Source organism: Chlorocebus sabaeus, chromosome 18, assembly GCF_047675955.1.
Source record: "Chlorocebus sabaeus isolate Y175 chromosome 18, mChlSab1.0.hap1, whole genome shotgun sequence".
Lineage (NCBI taxonomy): Eukaryota > Metazoa > Chordata > Mammalia > Primates > Cercopithecidae > Chlorocebus > Chlorocebus sabaeus.
This window is the reverse complement of record NC_132921.1, coordinates 46062742-46085137: the sequence shown is the minus strand read 5'-3', so window position 1 is coordinate 46085137 and position 22396 is coordinate 46062742. Positions and strand designations below refer to the sequence as shown.

Genomic DNA, 22396 nt, shown 5'->3' with positions numbered 1-22396 from the left:
CAGATAAAGATAAACTGCTTCATTACTGATAATGTTAAATCCAATAGTCATGCAGTGCCTGTAATGTTTATTTCATTAACATAAGTAGATCATATCAGTGTTTTTAACCAGAATGGGGAGTTATTTAGCATTGTTCATTGCTTTTAAGTTATTTTTGAACAATTTTTGCACAGGTGGTATAAATAGAACTAGAAAACAAGTCATTTGGGTGTTGGAAAACTGAATAGTACTGTAATTTAATTGATGCCAGTTGGAGAAAAAGTAGATATTTTATTTTGATGGATAACATAGTCCTTAATTTTATTCAGTGTGGTTTCTCTTTTATTATATATAGGTTACCCTAACTTAATTCATTTGTATTATACCATATGCAATTTTGGATTCACTTCAAAGAGTATTCAGGTCAGGAACTAATCATGACATACTATTCTCTAGTAAAGTAAATTTCATGTTTCCTTCAAATGTAACTGGTATGTATTGGCACTTTCCTGATAAAAAATGACATCATTTAACACTTACGATGCTGTAAACAGTAGTAGGATGATAAACTTTCTTGGAGTATTAACTCTTGTTATTTAAATGTAAAAATTCAACATTATGCTTTGAAAATACTGAAAATGATTGGAAGAATTGGATGTTTATCAATTGTCTTACCTACACTTCATAAACTATATAGTACCTAATATGTGTACACACTCTACTGGATAATAATCATGTTTGTAAAATGGGACTGCTGTAGAACCTCATGTCATACTGTTTTTCTTGAATAGCTAAGAAGTAGAAATTTGGGGATCTCCATTCTCTATATTGAATTTGAAGCTGTGGTAGAATATAAGGTCATGGGGGTCGGGCGTGGTGGCTCACGCCTGTAATCCCAGCACTTTGGGAGGACGAGGCAGGTGGATCACAAGGTCAGGAGATCGAGACCATCCTGGCTAACATGGTGAAACCCCGTCTCTACTAAAAATACAAAAAAATTAGCTGGGCATGGTGGCAGGCGCCTATAGTCCCAGCTACTTGGGAGGCTGAGGCAGGAGAATGGCGTGAACCTGGGAGGCGGAGCTTGCAGTGAGCCAAGATTGCGCCACTGCACTCCAGCCTGGGCAACAGAGCGAGACTCCGTCTCAAAAAATAAATAAATAAATAAGAAATAAGGTCATGGGGAAGTAGCACAAACAGAGTACGTTCTTGGACACTATTTTAGGGAATATGTCCATTTAATGATGGATAAAGAAAAGGATATCAGTGAAAGAGATTTAAGGGGCAATCAGTAAGGAAGAAACAGAATGAACCAGTAACTGGGGAACCAGGGGAGGAGATCTGTTGAAGAAGGAAGTGGCCAGCAAAGAGGATAAAACCCCAAATCAGGTTGTTATATTTCGCAATTAATAGATTAGAGAATACTTGTCAAGAATCCAGTTTAAATAGAGTGAGTGACAGAAAATGTATTGGGCCAAAAACTAAACTGGAACTGAGGAAACAAACTGTGAATATGGATGAATTTTTTGAGAGCTTTGGTAATAATGAGGAAGAGAGAGAGATGTTGGCAGCTTAAGAAGAAAGCTTTGTTTGAGTAGGGCTTTTCTTAAGATACACTTGAATGCTTATGGACAGTAGCAAAAAACTATTGGCTCAGGGATTGTTCTTTTAAATGTTTGTGGGCTAACTTATGTAGTATTAAAATAGTAAAGTAAAACCTAGCTCCTTGATTTTAGTGATATTGTGAAACTTTCGTCTTTTAGTATTTTTGGGCTAAACCTCTATAACATTTCTTGAATGGAGGATAAAACAAAAAATCTGGTTTTTTACCTGTTTTTTAGTATCATTCTGCTGAAGAGTCCACATAAGCTTAATTATATTAAGAACCATTGAAGTGAAGTTGTTCATAACTTTTTTTTTTTTTTTTTTGCCTTAGTCTTTGTGGCATTTGCTGAGTTTAGACAATAAACCTCCCCATGAAGTTACTTAATTTTTCTCTGAGCAGTAATTTACATGTGTGGTCAATAGCCTCAGTCATTTTCAAAGAGACAAGTAATGAGATATTCCTACTACTTTTAAAATTTTAACCTTAAGATGATAACTGTGATTCCATTGTATAAGAACTCTGCTTTTTCACTCTAGTTAATACAGTTTTATTGAATGTGTTTGATTTTCACTTAGAATTATTAATACTGGGTGATATTTTCATACTACATTACAGACTACTTGCAACTCTGGTGAGAATGCTGTTCCCCAAGGCCATAGCTAATGATCTAGCAATGTTAAACTGAAGTTAGAAATGATACTGTAAACTTATGTTTAAAAGTGTGGATGGGTGATATAGAAGATGGATATCTTTTTGGAAATAGAAGAGAGAGAGTGTGGTTGTTTACTTCTCATGGACTTTTCCCTCAATATAAATTCTTAAGCACTACAGGTAGTATTTGCTAATTGTTATTATAGGTTGAATATCCCTTATCCAAAATTCTTGAGGCCAGAAGTGTTACAGATTTTGGATTTTTTCGGATCTTTCAGTATTTACAATATACATACCAGTTGAACATCCCTAATCAGGAAATCTAAAATGCTGCAATGAGCATTTCCTCTGTACATTATGTTGGTGCACAAAACATTTCAGAGTTTGGAGTATTTCTAATTTTGGATTTCAGATTAGGGATATTCAACCTATCCTTCAGTAGTTAGCCAAAATAGAAATGTTCCACTGCCCTAAAAATTCAGAATGCTGCTTCTTTTTAAAGAAGAAAGTGGATTATTTTACATCGCTTCTTTTATTTTCTATATGTTTCCTTCCAAAACAAAAACAGTTGACCAAAACAGATAAAATAAACTCAGAAAGATATACCAAGAATGGCTTAAAGGGAGGAAGCAAATGAGTCCAATAATGTATTACATTTCAACATAAAGGTGAAGGATGGGCCTCCTCTTACTGGTATGAAAGAGGATTCTTAGAACGCATACCCTAAGTATGTTCCCTGGACCAGCAACATCAGCATTACTCAGAAGCTTGTTAGACCCTACCTCTCACATCTACTGGATCAGAATTTACCTTCCAACGAGACCCACAGGTAATTGTTTTGTACATTACATTTTAAGGAATGCTGCTCTAGTGGATCTAAGACTTTATTCTAAATCCCAGCTCACTGCTAGGTTATCCTCGGATAAGTTATTAACCATTCTGTGCTGCAGATTTATTTGTAAAATAAAATTAGTAATAGTATATCATGGGTTTTTTTCTTTTAATAGGAATTAAATATAATATCTTTAAAGCACTTAGAAGTCCCCCACCTTCAAGTAGAGGTTTTACTGAACTATTCAAAGATACTCTAGTTCAGGCATCTGTTCCTGGTGATAGGTGTTTAATTGTGAAATAGGTGATGATAGTATCTTATTCTTAAAAGAGAACTCTGATGAAATCTCTGAAGAAGGGAGAGATGACAAGCATAAAAATGATAGTACCAGAAGATCAAATACTGTATATGAGGAACACTTGATGTCACCAGATTGGTTTGTGTGGGAGAAAGAAGATTGAGGGACCACTTAAACTCGGTTTACATTTCCGCTAAGAAATGAATTGTCAGGCGCCTGCAATCCCAGCTACTCAGGAGGCTGAAGCAGGAGAATCGCTTGAACCTAGGAGGCGGAGGTTGCAGTGAGCCGAGATCACGCCAGTGCATTCCAGCCTGGGTGACAGAGCAAAACTCTCGCTCCAAAAAAAAAAAAAAAAACAGAAATGAATTGTATGACACAGTAAGATAAAATAGTTCAAAGAGACAAATATAGGAATGTTGATGAAAAGAGTCAAATTCTGTAAAACATTTAAAGAGGCTTATTCTGTGCCAAATATGGGTGACCAAGGCCTGTGACACAGCCCCAGGATGTCCTGAGAACATGTGCCCAATGTGGTTGGGTTACAGCTTGATTTTATACATTTTAGGGGGACAACTTACTGACAGACATAAATCAATACATGTAAAGTGTACCAGTTGATTCAGTCTGGACAGGTGGGACAACTCAGGCTTTTGGTCATAAGTGGATTCAAGGATTTTCTGACTGGCAGTTGGTTAAAAGAGTTATTATCTTAAGACCAGGAATCAATAGAAAGGAGTGTCTGGGATTGTGGAGACCAAGGTTTTTATTATGCAGGTTTTTATTATACCTCATAGGTGGCCACCCTTAGAGGCAATAGATGGCAAGTGTTTTCTTTTCAAATGTTTAAAAGGTGCTAGACTCGCAGCTAATCTCTTCAGGAACAGAAGAACTGGAAAGGGAAGGGGATTCTCAATGTAGATTCTCCCCACAAAAGACAGCTTTGCAGGACCATTTCAAAATAAGTCAAAGAAATATATTTTGGGGTAAAACACTTTGATATTTTCAGGGCCTGGTATCTATCATATGATGCTATGCTAGAGTCAGGTTGGAATTTGATATCTCATTGCTGCAAAGAGACTGCTTTGCCAGTCTTAAAAATGTCTGTTTTAATGTTAATATTGGTCAGTTGGGCCTGAATTCCAAAGGGATGAGGGTATAATGAAGCTTGTCTGACCTCCCCTTCCCGTCATGGACTGAACTTGTTTTTCAGGTTTACTTTGGAATGCCCTCAGCCAAGAGCAGCCTTCATTCAGTCAGTTGAGGGGCTTAGAGTTTTATTTTTGCAGGAGTATGAAGAAAGAGAGGTATCATATGTATTGAAATTGATAACTCATGAAATGTTTTAATTTAATGGCAAGAACAAATCTCTTCGGTTTGAAGATGGGAAGTAGAATGACATGACTTTTTTTTTTTTTTGAGACAGAGTCTTGCTCTGTCGCCAGGCTGGAGTGCTGTGGCGCGATCTTGGCTCACTGCAACCTGCAACTCCTTGGTTCAAGTGATTCTCCTGCCTCAGCCTCCTGACTAGCTGGGATTACAGGCATGTGCCACCACGCCTGGCTAATTTTTGTATTTTTAGTAGAGACGGAATTTCACCTTGTTGTCCAGGATGGTCTTGATCTCCTGACCTTGGGATCTGCCCGTCTTGGCCTCCCAAAGTGCTGGGATTACAGATGTGAGCCACTGCACTTTTTTTTTTTTTTTTTTTTTTTGAGACAGTCTCGCTCTTTTGCCCAGGCTGGAGTACAATGGTGCAATCTCAGCTCACCACAACCTCCACCTCCTGGGTTCAAGCAATTCTCCTGCCTTAGCCTCCTGAGTAACTCAGATTACAGGCGTGCACCACCATGCCCAGCTAATTTTGAATTTTTAGTAGAGATGGGGTTTTTCCATGTTGGTCAAGCTGGTCTTGAGCTTCCGACCTCAGGTGATCCGCCCACCTCAACCTCCCAAAGTGCTGGGATGAAAGGTGTAAGCCTCTGCAACATGACTGTTTCTCATGGTTGAAACTGGTAGTTCCCAGCCTGATATATTTCACTGTACTTCACAAAGCATTATTCACACAACTTCACTGAACAGCCTTTCAGGGTCTGGAGAGCTTAGTGTGCAGACCATTTTCCATAGTCTATATTGTCAGCAATTTTCCCTTTCTGTAATTGGAAGTTTTTAAGTGTTAGTTATTGTTTTGCAGTTCACTTGATAAGGAAACTTCTTGGGGGAGAGGTATGATAGCAGCTTTTTTTCTTCTACAGTTCTAAGGTAGTTCTTGTATCTCATGAAGGGTTGAATTGCTTTAAAGGAGCCTTTCCAAATGGGGAAAATATTTCTCCTTTGGGTCCAGCTGAAACATAGATCTTTTAAACAAAAGATAAATTTTTAAGCATGTTAGAAGCAAGAGAAAATGCATGGTTTTCAATAGAAATATTTTCTCAACCTTGTCTTTAATGTCTACAGTGAATGCTTGAAAATATATATTCTCTTATTTTGTGAAAAGGAAACTATAAAAACATGAAATCAAAGTTCTGGTCCATCTGGCACATTGATAGCCTGCTGTTTAGGATGTCTGGATTTAAATAAGTGTCTTTACCTTTAAAGTTGGAGAAATAAACCTTGGGTCTCCATTGTGTAGGTAGTTTCTAAAATCCATAGGGTTTTAGATGACCTGAAAAAAAGACAGAATGTAAAGCATCTCAATTTGAAGTCTATTTCTACCAGCCCCCGCACCCCCATCTTGATTTGCAATTCTGCAAGAAACAAGGTAGGGACTTAGATAACTCTCAAGGAGCTAGTTTACTCTAATTAGCTATCTTTTCATGGCTTATGTTTTTGTTCAGGTGATCAAACAGAATGAATTACAGTCTAGAAGAGTATGAGTGGGTCACTTGAGTCTTGTTTCCCTCTTTAAGTGTCCAGGGCATTGAGTTTTCCGCTGTTTTGTGCTTTGTTACCCTCCCCAATGGATAACTGTTACCAGGAAATTGAAAAACAACATGGTCATGCACCAAATTTGCCATAAATTTTTCTTTTAATTAAATGGAAGATTTCAGACTTGTATCAGTGAATTGTACTCCTGCACAGATCACAATTGCATAAACGTGTGTAAATGTTTATGTGAAATTCTTACCTAGCTCTGTGAACCACTTGATCTTGGAATCAGTTTTTCTTTTTACAAACAATCCATTTTCAGTTGCATATTTTATCAGTGAATACTAAACTATATATATAATTTGGACCTCAATTTTTATATCAGAAAATGTGTACTCTTTTTTTCAAAAGGGAGAAAAGAAAATGATTGTAAGGTGAGGAATCTGACATGGTCAGAAACCATATTTAAGATGGGAAAATCTTATTAGGTTAGAAGAAATTTTAGTTTTTAATGAGTCAATATTTTAAGCATCTTCTTGGCTAGTTTAAAGGCCACATTGTCTATCTCTGGTTTGTTTCCATTCCAAACTCAAAACCAACATGAAAATTCGATAGGAGCTCCTTTGCTTTTATTTCTGTACTCATTCCTCTGACATTTTTGAAGTGCCTGCTATGTGCTGAAGAGATACCAAGATTAGTACACTGTGATTTCCAGGAAAACACAGTCTGCTTCAGGTGATAGTAATATAGTCAAATAATTTTAACTTTATGATATTTACTCTGATAAAGGTGCTTAACTCTGCCTGGGAGGTCAGTGAAAGCTTGGAGGAAGAGGTGACATAAAAATTAAGTTTTAATGGACAAGTAGGAATCTAGGATTCGGGGCAGGCAAAACATTCTAGGCAGAATGTTATGCCTAGAATGATATGCCATCTTAATGTATGGTTTGTAGGCATTCAGAGTAAAGGAAGTACCTGCCATAGTGAAAACCTCTGGGCTCCGTATTTCCCCAAAAGTCTGTGAGTAATGGATTGCTTTACAGCTGGAGCCAGATGGCCTTACCTCAGATTCTTACCCGAGGATGATCCTGAATAAAACATCTCTCTCTTTTGTAAAGCTTCCCTCCCTGACAAGAAGATAGCCTAACTGTTCATCTAACAAAACAGTCGGGGGAGATGATGGACAACAAAGTAATGTCAAATTGATGTTCTGCAAGGGTCACCAGTAGCTTCTCAACTCAGTCTTTAACTGGGGTGGCTGCTCTTCAACACTGGACACAGTTGACTTCATCTTTTTATTTATCTGTGTTATTTATCTTTTTTCTGTGCCTGTCCTTTACTTGTTACATCGGCCTCCTTCTCGTCTCACAGTTGAAACATTCCTTTCTCTAAGAGGCTTTCCCTGGCTCCTTGACCATTTGGGTCATTTTAGAAAGTGTTCCTATAGCACTACATAATGTTCTTGTCATTACTCTTCATTTGTTCTTCTTTGTGTTTGATTACCTGCCATTCTTTCTCGCTAAAGGAGATAGTGTTAGTCTTGTTCATTATTGTATGTCTGGCATTTCATTCAGTCTCAGATGTTAATGTACTCATTATATTTATTATTCAATAAATATTTATTGAGCACTTATGTAGGCTAAGGAATTCAGTGGTAAACAAAACAAAAATTCCTGCCCTTATAGACTTATTTGTTGAATGAAAGAATGAATGAATGAGTGAATAAATGAACAAACAAAATCTATACACTCCCTGGACAATTTTACCCACTCTCATGTCTTCAGCCGCCACATATAAAGTGATTAACTCCCAAATGTCTATTTCTACTCAGACTTCTTTTCTGAATTTCAAGCCTGGGGATCCAAGTGTCCCCTCTTAGCTACCTCCACTAAACTCTCCCAAGCATTTTTAACTCTGTGTTCTAAAGTTGCACTCTCCCCAGACCTTTTCTTTATTCTGCATTCTCTGTCTTATAAATGGAATCACCCATCTCCTCATACATCTTGTCACACAGTTCATAAGCTGACATTACCTTAAATGTCCCTTTTTAACCCCCATCCCCTATTTTCTACCATTATTACTCCAGCTCATTCCCCTCTCATCTCTTGCTTAGACTTCTATAGGGATTTTCTGACTGGTTGCTTTGATTCTAGTCTTCAGCCCTCTGATCCATCCTTTACTCTCCTACCAGAGGTATCTTTATGAAATGCAAATTAGCTGTAAGACATCAGTGACTTAAATAGAGATAAAATCTAAATAACTTAGGGTAACATTTGACATCCAGCCCCTGTTGATCTCTGTAGCCTCTTCACTCATTCTGTCCCACTCAGGAACGGTTAACCATCCATGCCATGCTTCTTTCAGTTCTCTTAATGTACATATTGATTTTTTTTTTCATTCCTTTGATCCTGGTGATTTCTCAACCAGGGGTAATGCACATCCTACCTACCTGGTACATCTGTATACTCCTTTTCCAAAATTTGTTTTCAATGTCACATGTTCTCTGAAGCCTTTCCTAACTTCCCTCCAGTGTGGTCAACGTGAACTACTCACCCCACCTTTTTAAAATCTTCATTGTACTCTAGTGTATAAATGTTTCTCCTGGAACATGTTATCCCTATTTGTTTAAATCTCTCCCTCTCCCTAAGCCTTGATGTCCGTTTTTTAAAAAAAAGGTATTGAATATATACTTTGTGCCCTGCACTGTGCTAACTGTTCTTCGTTTATTTATATCATTTACATTTGCAGTTGCCCTGTGAGGTGAGGTAGATATTATCCCCAGATGAAGATGTCAGAGAAGTTACGTCGTTGCTAAGTACCAGAGTTAAGATTTGAGCCAAGAATGTTGGACTGACACCTAAGTCTGTGCTTTTACTGAATCCACAGTACTGCCTTTGTACATCTTATGCCTGTTACATTGTATTCAGAAAGTATTTGTTAAATGACTGGAAGAAAGCTTGGCAGGTCTTTTTTGCATGGCCTTTTTGCTGTCTTGTATGTGCGTCTTCCTGGCTCCAAGGACAGTTCTGGTTAGTATATCATTGGATCATAGTAATAGTTTGTCACCTGACTTAATGACTAAGGACACGTGATTGTAGAGAACTCTTAGGAGGCTGACTTGAAGCTCAAAGTTTCTGCTTCTCACATGATAACTTGTGGTAGAAGTAGGAAGATAAGAAGAGATTGAGTAATAGTTGAAAGAGAGAAACACAACAAATGCAAACAACAAAAACCATAACACAAAAAAGTTTTCCTGCAATGTTTTATTATGATAACTTTCAAATACATAGACAGTTGACAATATGGCATTGAAACACTATGTACCTTCTACCTAGATTTCAGTGGTTGGCATTGGCTGTATCTGCTTTGCCCCCTCTCGTGTGTGTGTGTTTGTGTTTGTGTGTATATATATAAAATATATTTAATATTTATGTATAAATAATTTATATAAATATATGATTATTAAATTATTATATTTGTAATATAATGTAATTAATATATATTTATATGCTATATATAAATATAGATATATTTATATATGATAAATATAAATATATTTATTTATATAAAAATACATACCAGAGGGGGTAAAGCAGATATAGCCAATGCCAACAACTGAATATATGTATATAAATGTATATAGATCTATATAAATATAGAAATATATACATATGTAATAGAAATTTATATAAATTATAAATTTACTTACAAATATAAAATTTTATAAGAATTTATTTGCCTATTTTTCTGTGTGTCATAGGAAATGCCACTTGTCTCTGACACCTGGGATGGTTGGACTGGTACTTAGTAATCTTGATCTAATACAGAACTAAATGAAGTGGCAAGTGTCACATGTAACTCCTAACTACCTCAGACTTGTCTCATAAGAATGAGAACATTTTATTTTATAAACCAGATTATGATACCTGATAAAATTAGTAGTAATTCCATAATATTAATTGTAATTGAGTCCATATTCTAATTTTTCTAGTTGTCCCAATAATGTCTTTTCTGTTTTTCTCCATGAACGAGGATTCAGTCATGCTTCATGGGTTGCATTTGGTTGTGTCTTTGGTCTCTTAATCTAAAATAAGCCTCTTGCCCCAAACCTTTTCCCCTATGACATTTACCTTTGAAGAGTTCAGGCCAAGTGCTTTGCAAAATCTCCCATATACTGGATTTGTCTGATTGTTTCTGACAGTATTATTTAATTTGTTCCTTTATTCCTTCTAAATTCTGTGAAGTGGAAGTTAGGTTTAAAAATTTGATTAGGTTCAGATTAAATCATAAGTGATGATGCCTACTTCCTGCAATTGGACATAATTTCTGTTTTTCTACTTATTAGTGATCCTGAATTAATTTACTTTGAGTATTGACCACCAGATTGTACCGTTGAAAGATGCATTTTGTTCTTTGCTGTAAGTAATTATGACTCTTTAAGAATATCTAACTCATTAACCTTTCAGCCAATGGTTTTAGTATCCTTTAATGATCCTTACCTGTATTAGTTATTACATTGGGGGTTCTAAAATGGTGATTTAAAATTTTGACCGTTTGTTCTAATTAGTTTGCTTCTATAAAGAAAGACTTCACTTTTTTTTTTTTTTTTTTTTGAGACAGAGTTTCAGTCTTGTTGCCCAGTGCATTGTTGCGATCTCAGCTCACTGCAACCTCCGCCTCCTGGGTTCAAGCAATTGTCTTGCCTCGGCCTCCTGAGTAGCTGGGATTACAGGCGTCTGCCACCATGCCTGGCTAATTTTTTGTATTTTTAGTAGAGATGGGGTTTCGCCATGCTGGGCAGGCTGGTCTTGAACTCCTGATCTCAGGTGATCTGCCCACCTCGGCCTCCCAAAGTGCTGGGATTACAGGTGTGACGGCTTTTTAATCCATCCTTTCTTCTCCTTTTGCAGCATTACTACGAAGTTGTGGATTTTTATTTATTTAGTTTTCTATTAATTAGAGTGATTATTTCAGTGCTCAAATTTTTCCCAAATGTGGTTAATAGGCATCCCCTTTAGGCTATCTCCTTTTTTTTTTTTTTTTGAGTTGGAGTTTCTCATCACCCAGGCTGGAGTGCAATGGCATGATCTCAGCTCAGTGCAACCTCCACTTCCCGGGTTCAAGCGATTCTCCTGCCTCAGCCTGCCGAGTAGCTGGGATTACAGGCACCCACCACCACATCTGGCTGATTTTCACTGTCTTGTTTTTTTGTTTTGTTTTGTTTTGTTTTGTTTTGTTTTTGTGAGATGGAGTCTCGCTCTGTTGCCAGGCTGGAGTGCAGTGAGTGATCTGGGCTCACTGCAACCTCCGTCTCCCGGGTTCAAGCGATTCTCCTGCCTCAGCCTCCCGAGTAGCTGGGATGACAGGTGCCTGCCACCATACTCAGCTAATTTTTGTATTTTTAGTAGAGACAGGGTTTCATCATGTTGACCAGGATGGTGTCAAACTCTTGACCTCATGATCCGGCCCCCTCAGCCTCCCAAGGTGCTGGGATTACAGATGTGAGCCACCGCACCTGGTTGCTACCTCCTACTCTTGTGACAAACCCTCATCTATTTGTCTTTGAACACTTTCTAGCATTTTACAGCACCACAAGATGTTTCAAGTTTACTTTATACTTTCTCTACCCCAAAATGGGGTTCAACCGTTTTTCCAAGGAGTCTTGGCTCCAAAAAAGGAGAATCTTTTTTTTTTCTTTTCTTTTAATGATTCACCTTTTGTCTTTTCACAGAGGCCTCTCTACATTTAGTTCTGTAAAGATTAGTTCTGTAAACATTAGTTCTGATCAAGATTACTAAGTACCAGTCCAAGCATCCCAGGTGTCAGAGATAAGGGTGAGGTGAAGTGGTGGGGGTGAACGCTGGTAGGCCAGGGGAATTATTTCAGTTAAAATAATCTTTCTTTACTTTGGCAGCCTCCTAGTAGTATATCCTATCTCCGGCCCTTCCGCTCTCCACTTGTGATTTGTCTCTCACACAGTTTTTATTCTTTAATTCATCCCCTTATTATACTGCTCTTATCATTACTTTTACTTATCTATCTAATGCATTTTAGTGTTAAGATTTTAAGCTTTACCAAATGATTATTTTCCACAGCCATTTCAGCTAATTAATTTGATGGTTAGGTTTTGATGGAATCTTGCTTAATACTAATTTATATTTATTTATTTATTTGTGTTACCTAATGAAGACTTATTTCTTTGAAGAAGTTGCAATGACTGCTATGTCTTCCACTTCTTAAACAGTGGTTAGGCAGACTACAGAGTTTTAAATTCATGTCATGGTTTGGTGTACACTTTCCCTTAAGTTTGGTTTTCAACATCTAGTTCATTCTTTTCTGTCAGCCAGCCAGGATGGAGTTAAATATGTCTTCTTTTTCACTGTACCCCCCAGATTATTGAGAAGGCATTTTGTCCACATTTTCCTAACATAAATCTTTCTCTCCAGATGGAGGATTGAAGTCTCATTGTGCTAGGGAGGAAGGAAAGGTGGGGGAGGGTGCATTTTGAAATCTGCTATATCAAGAAAGACATTAAAAATTGATAAAGGCAGGACTACCTGTTTTCATATTCTCCCACATAGCATGTGTGTAAATGAATTTGCCTGTAATTTGTTTCAAATGCTGACATTTTACTCCTAAGCTATATAATTGTGCTTGATTTTTCCAGAGTACAATTCATATTCTGTAACCAGACTAATATGTTCACCTACTATAAAAATTACTGCCTATGGTAACAGCAAGAATAAAAATCTCCTTTTATATACATAATAGCTGGCAGAGACTCCTGGGACCACCACAAATCATTCCTATCTTTTAGAGCTTGCTTTCCTTGGAAAAGTAAAACCAGCCTAGTCTAATGTACATTGACTCTGAAAATCTATTTAGACTACCATTTATACTATTGTTATTTAAGATGCCAAGGATTCAACAAGCTCTTCTAATTATTGTATTATCTAAGCTTAGTAACCTGTCCTTTCCCTGTGAACCAGCTCCTCTTCTATCATCTACCTCTGGCTCCTTTTTTTGTTAAAGGTTAATAATGAGAACAATGAAGCAATTAGTTATTTATGCAGTCATGATTGGCAAAAGTTATTAGCTCAAGAATCTGCCCAGAAGCAATGATTAGGTTATGAAAATGTTAAGAAATACTGAAACCAGACACCATTTTGACATTTAAAAAGTAATATTTCGACCCTTAATCATGATGACCGGTTGTAAAAGTATTTATACAGAATAAATCTCATTGGATAGAAATTCTTATACCAACAGCATACGTAAGTAAGTGTTAAGGGGAGATCTGAAAATGTACTGAAGGGACAAAGAGCCTGGGGAGGAAATTACCACAAAGAAAAATAAGGAACAGAACTCTCTCTTGGGTAGAACTATTTGTCTCCCAGGCACTGGTCTACAAAGTTGGCTGACGTTTTCTGAGTTAGTATTTTTATCTTGAACACTTGGCAAGTTTTACGAGTTGTGAGAGAGGGTACCCCAGGTTAAATTGCCATGTTCTTTATACCAAATTATAAAATTATAAAAAATGTAGGGAGATATGGGTTCAGAATATTTCCTGGTGATGGTTTTATTAATGAAATATTGACTTAACTGAAAAACTTAACAAAAAATATCAAATTTACTCTCTTTAATACAGTTAGGAACCTTCTGTGTAAATTGTCAGTACTCTTATCAGAACAGTGTTACTATTTGTACCCCATACTGATTTTTTCAAATAATAACTTTATTGTGTATAATTCATGTAAAATAAAATTCACTCTTTTGAACTGTATAATTAAATTGTTTTGAGTATATTCCAAAAATGTGCAAACACAACTACTTTGTAATTCCTGAACGTATTTATTACCTTTCCACCAAAATTCATGCCTGTTTGCAGTTGCTCTCCATTTCTTCTCCCCCAACCCTTAGCAACCACTAATCTATTTCTGTCTGTATATATTTGCCTGTTCTGAACATTTTATACAAATGAAATCATGCAATATATGGCCTTTTGTGTCTGGCTTCTTTTACTTAGCATAATATTTTCAAGGATTATCCATGTTGTAGCTTGTAGCGGTACTTCATTGCTTTTTGATGGCTGAATAATATTCCATTTATAAATATTCCACATTTTGTTTATCCGTGGACATTGAGATTGTTTTTACTTTTCTACTATAGGAATAATGCCATGTTGAATATGTATATACAAGTTTTTGTGTGGACATATGTTCTTTAAAAAGTTGTCTTTGCTTATATATTTAATATTCTTCAGGACATATTTTCACTTCTCTCGAGTATATACCTAGGAGTAGAATTACTGGGTCATATGTCAAAAAAATCTCTAACATTGTGAAACAGCTAACTTATTTTCCAAAGTGGCAGCACAGTCTTATGTTCCCATTAGTTATTTAGGAGGGTTCCAGTTTCTTCATATCCTTGTCAGTGCTTGTTAGTCTTTTTGGTTATGGTCATCTTAGTGAATGCAAAATGGTATCTCAGTGTGTTTTTTATTTACTTTTCCCTAATGGCTATGTTGAGTATCTCTTCTTATGCTTCTTGGCCATTTGCATATTTTGTTTTGGGAAATGTCTATTCAAAGCCTTTGCCCACTTTTAAATTGTACTCATTATCTTTTTATTGTTTAGTTTTACAAGGTGTTTATATATTCTGGACACAAATTCTTTACCGTATCATTTCCAAATATTTTCACTCACTCAAGGGTTTTTTTTTTTTTCAATTTTTAAATAATGTCCTTTGAAGCTCAGTCATTTTACATTTTGAAGCCCAATTTATCTATTTTTTTTTTTTTAATTTGGTTACTTGTGCTTTTAAGTGATCATCACCTAATCCAAGGTCACAAAGATGTACTTTTGTATTTTCTGCTAAGAGTTTTATAGTTTTAACTCTTACGTTTAGATCAATGATACATTTTCAGCTTGTTTTGTTTTTTTAATATGGTGTGAGGTAAGGGTTCGTTTGCATGTATCTACATTTGTTTTTATTCAAATTTAAAGAATCAAGGAATAAATTTGTTTTCAAATGGGATATTCTTTGCTACTCTTTTTGTGAAGTATTGTTTTATCATTTTGGGGGAGGAATACATGTAACTTTTATCTGAAGACTGTATACTTATGACTGTCTCACCAAATATGATTGCATTTTTGGTTCTGTTTTGTTTATTGGAATATGAAAAGCAGCATTGATGGATGCAGTTTGGATCAATTTTTCGGTTTTTTCACCTTAATTTGCAACCTCACCTCTTCAGCTACAGTATAGAGAATGCCAAGAACTTCTAAGCCTGTATCAGAAATATTTGTCAGAACAACAAGAGAAGCTCACCATGTCTCTCTCAGAACTTGGTGCTGCTAGAATGCAGGAACAGCAGGTAAGCATCTTTAATTTTACTTTTCTTGTCTTCAGTGGATCAGCAAGGTGTCAGAAGAGCCATTTGCTTTTTATGTTAATTTCCTCACAGTATATAATATTGTTTTAAAACATGTAGCTACTGCATGTGATTGAGTTGATGTCTTTCCCTCCCCCTTTCTTTTCTCCTCCTGTTCCTGGGACCAAAGGTAAGGAATGATTACTTGAAGAAGTCTGTGTGTGTCAGTGGGGAAGCTTCTGGTTGGATGAAAGCACAGCCAGAAGGGTAAAGAAAACACTGCTCTGTTACTTAATGAAGAAGATAAGGTGGGCTGTTTGTTACTCATTGTCCTTATGGAAATCACAAATAAGCCTTTCTTAATTCTTGTTTATTTTTTAGAATAATGAAAGTTAATTGTGGACTTATAAAAACTTTAATTGGAGAATATTAGGATATTTTGCATATGCTTGCATACGTGTATTGATCATGTAAGTATATAGGAGAGTGTTTATATAAACATTTATATACATATCGCCAAATGGTATGTATTATATAATTAAATGAATGCTCAGAGCCCTCTCAGATGTGATGTGAAATAAGCCCTAAAGACCCACTTCTGGTTGGGGGATTCCCTTTCCTAGCGAAGGGAAGCCATGACAGACTGTATCTGGAAAAACGGGACACTCTGCCCAAATACTGGGCTTTTCCCCATGGTCTTAGCAACCAGCAGACCAGGAGATTCTCTCCCATGTCTGGCTTGGCGGGTCCCACTCCCACAGAGCCTTGCTCACTGCTAGCGCAGCAGTCTGAGGTCAACCTGCGAGGCTGCAGCCTGGCAGAGGGAGGGGCATCCACCATTGCTGAGGCTTCAGTAGGTAAACAAAGTGGCCGGGAAACTCGAACTGGGCAGAGCCCACTGCAGCTCAGCAAGGCCTACTGCCTCTACAGACTCCACCTCTGTGGGCAGGGCATTGCTGAACAAAAGGCAGCAGAAACTTCTGCAGACTTAAACGTCCCTATCTGACAGCTCTGAAGAGAGCACTGGTTCTCCCAGCACAGCATTTGAGCTCTGAGAACGGACAGACTGCCTCCTCAAGTGTGTCCCTGACCACCGTGTAGCATGAATGGGAGACACCTCCCAGTAGGGGCCAACAGATACCTCATACAGGCAGGTGCCCCTGTGGGATGAAGCTTCCTGAGGAAGGACCAGGCACCAATATTTGCTGTTCTGCAATATTTGCTGTTCTGCAGCCTCCGCTGGTGATACCCAGGCAAACAGGGTCTGGAGTGGACCTCCAGCAAACTCCAACAGATCTGCAGCTGAGGGACCTGACTGTTAGAAGGAAAACTAACAAACAGAAAGGAATAGCATCAACATCAACAAGAAGGACATCCACACCAAAACCACATCTCTAGGTCACCAACATCAAAGACCAAAGGTAGATAAAACCACAAAGGTGGGGAGAAACCAGAGCAGAAAAGCTGAAAATTCTAAAAACCAGAGTGCCCCTTCTCCTCCAAGGATTGCAGCTCTTCGCCAGCAATGGAACATAGCTGGACAGAGAATGACTTTGAAGAGTTGACAGAAGTAGGTTTCAGAAGGTCCGTAATAACACACTTCTTTGAGCTAAAGGAGGATGTTCTATCCCATTGCAAGGAAGCTAAAAACCTTGAAAAAAGTTAGATGAATGGCTAACTAGAATAAACACTGTAGAGAAGACCTTAAATGACCTGATGGAGCTGAAAACCATGGCACAAAAACCTTGTGATGCATGCACAAGCTTCAATAGCCGATTTGATCCAGTGGAAGAAAGGATATCAGTGATTGAAGATCAAATTAATGAAATAAAGCGAGAAGACAAGATTAGAGAAGAAAAGAGTAAAAAGAAATGAACAAAGCCTCCAAGAAATATGGGACTATGTGAAAAGTTTGATTGGTGTACCTGAAAGTGATGGGGAGAATGGAACCAAGTTGGAACACACTCTTCAGGATATTATCCAGGAGAACTTTCCCAACCTAGCAAGACAGGCCAACATTCAAATTCAGGAAATACAGAGAACACCACAAAGATAGTCCTTGAGAAGAGCAACCCCAATACACATAATTGTCAGATTCACCAAGGTTGAAATGAAGGAAAAAATATTAAGGGCAGCCAGAGAGAAAGGTTGGGTTACCCACAAAGGGAAGCTCATCAGACTAACAGCAGATCCCTTGACAGAAACCCTACAAGCCAGAAAAGAGTGGGGGCCAATATTCAACATTCTTAAAGAAAATAATTTTTAACCCAGAATTTCATATCCAGCCAAACTAAGCTTCATAAGTGAAGGGAAATAAAATCATTTACAGACAAGTAAATGCTGAGAGACTTTGTCACCACCAGGCCTGCCTTACAAGAACTCCTGAAGGGAGCACTAAACATGTAAAGGAGCAACTGGTACCAGCCACTGTAAAAACATGCCCAATTATAAAGACCATCAGTGCTATGAAGAAACTGCATCAATTAACGGGAAAAATAACTAGCTAACATCATAATGACAGGATCAAATTCACACATAACAATATTACCCTTAAATGTAAATGGGCTTAATGCCCCAATTAAAAGACACAGACTGGCAAATTGGATAGAGAGTCAAGATCCATCAGTGTGCTCTATTCAGGAGACCCATCTCATGTGCAGAGCATAGGCTCAAAATAAAGGGCTGGAGGAAGATCTACCAAGCAATTGGAAAACAAAAAAAAAAAAGCAGAGGTTGCAATCCTAGTCTCTGATGAAACAGACTTTAAACCAACAAAGATCAAAAGAGACAAAGAAGGCCATTACATAATGGTAAAGGGATCATTTCAACAAGAAAAGCTAACTATCCTAAATATATATGCACCCAATACAGGAGCACCCAGATTCATAAAGCAAGTCCTTAAAGACCTACAAAGGGACTTAGAGTCCCATACAGTAATAATGGGAGAATTTAACACCCCACTGTCAATATTAGACAGATCAACGAGACAGAAGATTAACAAGGATATCCAGGAATTGAACTCAACTCTGTACCAGGTGGACCTCATAGACATCTACAGAACTCTCCACCCCAAATCAACAAAATATACATTCTTCTCAGCACCACATTGCGCTTATTCTGAAATTAATCACATAATTGGAAGTAAAGGACTCCTCAGCAAATGTAAAAGAACAGAAATCACAACAAACTGTCTCTCAGACAACAGTGCAATCAAATTAGAACTCAGGATTAAGAAACTAACTCAAAACCATACAACTACATGGAAACTGAACAACCTGCTCCTGAATGACTACTGGGTAAATAACGAAATGAAGGCAGAAATAAATATGTTCTTTTAAACCAATGGTAACAAACACACAACGTACCAGAATCTCTGGGACACATTTAAAGCAGTGTGTAGAGGGAAATTTATAGCACTAATTGCCCACAAGAGAAAGCAGGAAAGATCTAAAATCGACACCCTAACTTGACAATTAAAAGAACTAGAGAAGCAAGAGCAAACAAATTCAAAAGCTAGCAGAAGGCAAGAAATAACTAAGATCAGAGTAGAACTGAAGGAGATAGAGGCTCAAAAAACCCTTCAAAAAATCAATAAATCCAGGAGATGGTTTTTTGAAAAGATCAACAAAATTGAAATAGCCAAAGTGTAAATGGTTTGTTTGTATTTTGATCTGAAATATTTTCTTTTGTTCTGTGTTCTTAAAACATAGCTGATAAAAAGAGGCAGAGGAAGGTGGCAGCTGTTTTTGATTGTTTATGTGAAGTTTCCCTGCTAAACTGAAAACAAGTCAGGCAGTTTTTAAGATGGCTTTTGCCTACTACTTTTCAGGGGATAAGAGAAAATGGTAGTTGGAAGATCAGATTTCAGACCTTCGGTTTTACGTTTCTACTTACTGCTCCTTCATGACATAGATGTGTGACGAGGGCACAAAATGGAAGGCCAATCCATTTGACAAGGATATGGGAGGTGAGATGGAGGAATCTTCCATTTACCAGTATTAATAGTCTTATTGTAAGGATACAGAGCTGATAGTGAAGAAATAGTCACCAAGGGGTCCTAAAGACATCTAGAGGAGACCTTTTTCTATTTACTTTGAAATGGGAGGAAAATAAAACTTTCTTAGGTGTTATTGATTTGTATTTAAGCTAGTGATTTCTTGGAGGTTTTGCCCAATAAGTCTATTTCCTTGTAGTAAGGGCATCATTGTGAAGACTGTAAACCTCAGTGATGTCACTGACCTAATTCTCTTCCCACCTCCCACTTATCTTGTCATGAAGTTACATGTTCTATTTATGTACTTGCAAATAGACTGTGCCCATCTCTGTAGTGTCACCTTTTTTTGTTATTTTGTAATCGTTGTTACATCATTCATCTATCACCCTTATCAGCTTTTTTGAAAACAGGCATCTTGTTGCATTGGTTTTTGTACACTCGGAGCCTAACAAAAGTCTTGGCTTAAGAAAGACTAATTTTTCATTAATTTGTATTTAACAAACATTTATGTGGTACATACTACTTGTTAATACATGTTAAATCATTTAATCCTAACTCAATGAAATAAGGTAGGTTGTTATCTCTGTTTTATGCCTCTCCCAGAGGCAGAAGGAATGAATCGGCTAGGTCATACAGCTAACAGGTTGGCAAAGCCAAGATATGAACCAAGCCAATCTGGCACTATAGTTTGTGAAAAAGGAAAGACAAGAAAAATTTGAGATAACTAAAATTGTTAAAATTTGACTTTAGATATTCTTGTTTCTATAACTAACTCTCCTTGGCTCTTAATCTGACATACAGATTTTTAAACTCTAGAGCACAAATATGCTAGAGAGATGGTGGGAAACTATTTTCTTTCCTTGTAAGGAGCCACAGTGTCAGATAAAACAAAATTTTATTCTTAAAATTTTAAAAATTGTACCTTCAGATTTTATGATGGCGATGGCAGCAGATCCTTTTTCATGAGGCATTTATTTGACTTTGAGAGACTTGTTCTGTTTCTTCTTCGTATTGGTTACTCTCTCGCATATTATGGTTTTGCTTGTAGTCTATTAAATCATCCCTGGGGCTTCATCCCTGGGGTGCAAGGCTGGTTTAACATATGCAAATCAATAAACGTAATCCATCACAGAAACAGAACCAATGACAAAACCACATGATTATCTCAATAGATGCAGAAAAGGCCTTTGATAATAATCAACACCCCTTTATACTACAGACTCTCAATACACTAGGTATTGGTGGAACATATCTCAAAATAATAACAGCTATTTATGACAAACCCACAGCCAATATCATACTGATTGGGGAAAAGCTAGAAGCATTCTCTTTGAAAACTGGCACAAGATATGGATGCGCTCTCTCACCACTCTTACTCAACATAGTATTGGAAATTCTGGCCAGGGCTATCAGGCAAGAGAAAGAAATAAATAGTATTCATATAAGAAGAGAGGAAGTCAAATTGTCTCTGTCTGCAGATGACATGAGTGTATACTTAGAAAACCCCATTGTCTCAGCCTAAAATCTCCTTAAGCTGATAAGCAACTTCAGCAAAGTCTCAGGATACAAAATCAATGTGCAAAATTCTCAAGCATTTCTATACACCAATAATATACAAACAGAGAGCCAAATCATGAATGAACTCCCATTCACAATAGCTTCAAAGAGAATAAAATACCTAGGAATACAACTTACAAGGGATGTGAAGGACCTCTTCAAGGAGAACTACAAACCACTGCTCAAGGAGATAAGAGAGGACACAAATAAATGGGAAAACATTCCATGCTTATGGATGGGAAGAATCAATATCGTGAAAATGGCCGTAATGCCCAAAGTAATTTATAGACTCAATGCTATCCCCATCAAGCTACCACTGACTTTCTTCACAGAGTTAGAAAAAACTACTTTAAATTTTATATGGAACCAAAAAAGAGCCCATATAGCCAAGACAATCCTAAGCAAAAAGAACAAAGCTGGACGCATCATGCTACCTGACTTCAAACTATACTACAAGGCTACAGTAACTGAAACAACATGGTACTGGTATTAAAGCAGATATATAGACCAGTGAAACAGAACAGAGGCCTCAGAAATGACACCACACATCTACAACGATCTGATCTTTGACAAACTGACAAAAACAAGCAATGGAGAAAAGATTCCCTATTAAATAAATGGTGTTTGGAAAACTGTCTAGCCCTATGCAGAAAACTGAAACTGTACCTCTTCCTTACACCTTATACAAAAAATAATTCAAGATGAATTAAAGACTTAAATGTAAGACCTAAAACCATAAAAACCCTAGAAGAAAACCTAGGTAATACCATTCATGACATAGGCATGGGCAAAGACTTTGTGACTGAAACACCAAAAGCAATGGCAACATTAGCCAAAATTGACAAATCGGATCTCATTAACCTTAAGAACTTCTGCACAGCAATGGAAAATATCATCAGAGTGAACAGGCAACCTACAGAATGGGAGAAAATTTTTGGTCTGTCCATCTGACAAAGGGCCAATATCCAGAATCTACAAGGAACTTAAATTTACAAGAAGAAAACAAACCACACCATCGACAAGTGGTTGAAGGATATGAACAGACACTTCTCAAAAGAAGACATTTATGTGGCCAAGAAACATACAAAAAAAGGCTCATCATCACTGGCCATTAGAGAAATGCAAATCAAAACCACAATGAGGTACCATCTCATGCCAGTTAGAATGGTGATCATTAAAAAGTCAGGAAACAACAGATGCTAGGGAAGATGTGGAGAAATAGGAATGCTTTTACGCTGT

General features: G+C 37.1%; 1 protein-coding gene across 12 annotated transcripts in view; it reads left to right on the top strand.

The window, feature by feature from the left end:
* Positions 1-22396, top strand: part of KIAA1328 (KIAA1328 ortholog) — a 354206-nt gene that overhangs the window by 115744 nt on the left and 216066 nt on the right. For 10 of the 12 annotated variants that reach the window (XM_007974231.3, XM_007974233.3, XM_073006361.1 and 7 more), the window contains one exon: positions 15490-15609. In XM_007974231.3, the coding sequence (XP_007972422.3) occupies positions 15490-15609 (120 nt within the window). Of the gene's footprint in view, positions 1-15481; positions 15610-22396 lie in introns of all 12 variants that reach the window. The other 2 variants (XM_007974232.3, XM_007974234.3) reach the window with 1 other exon arrangement.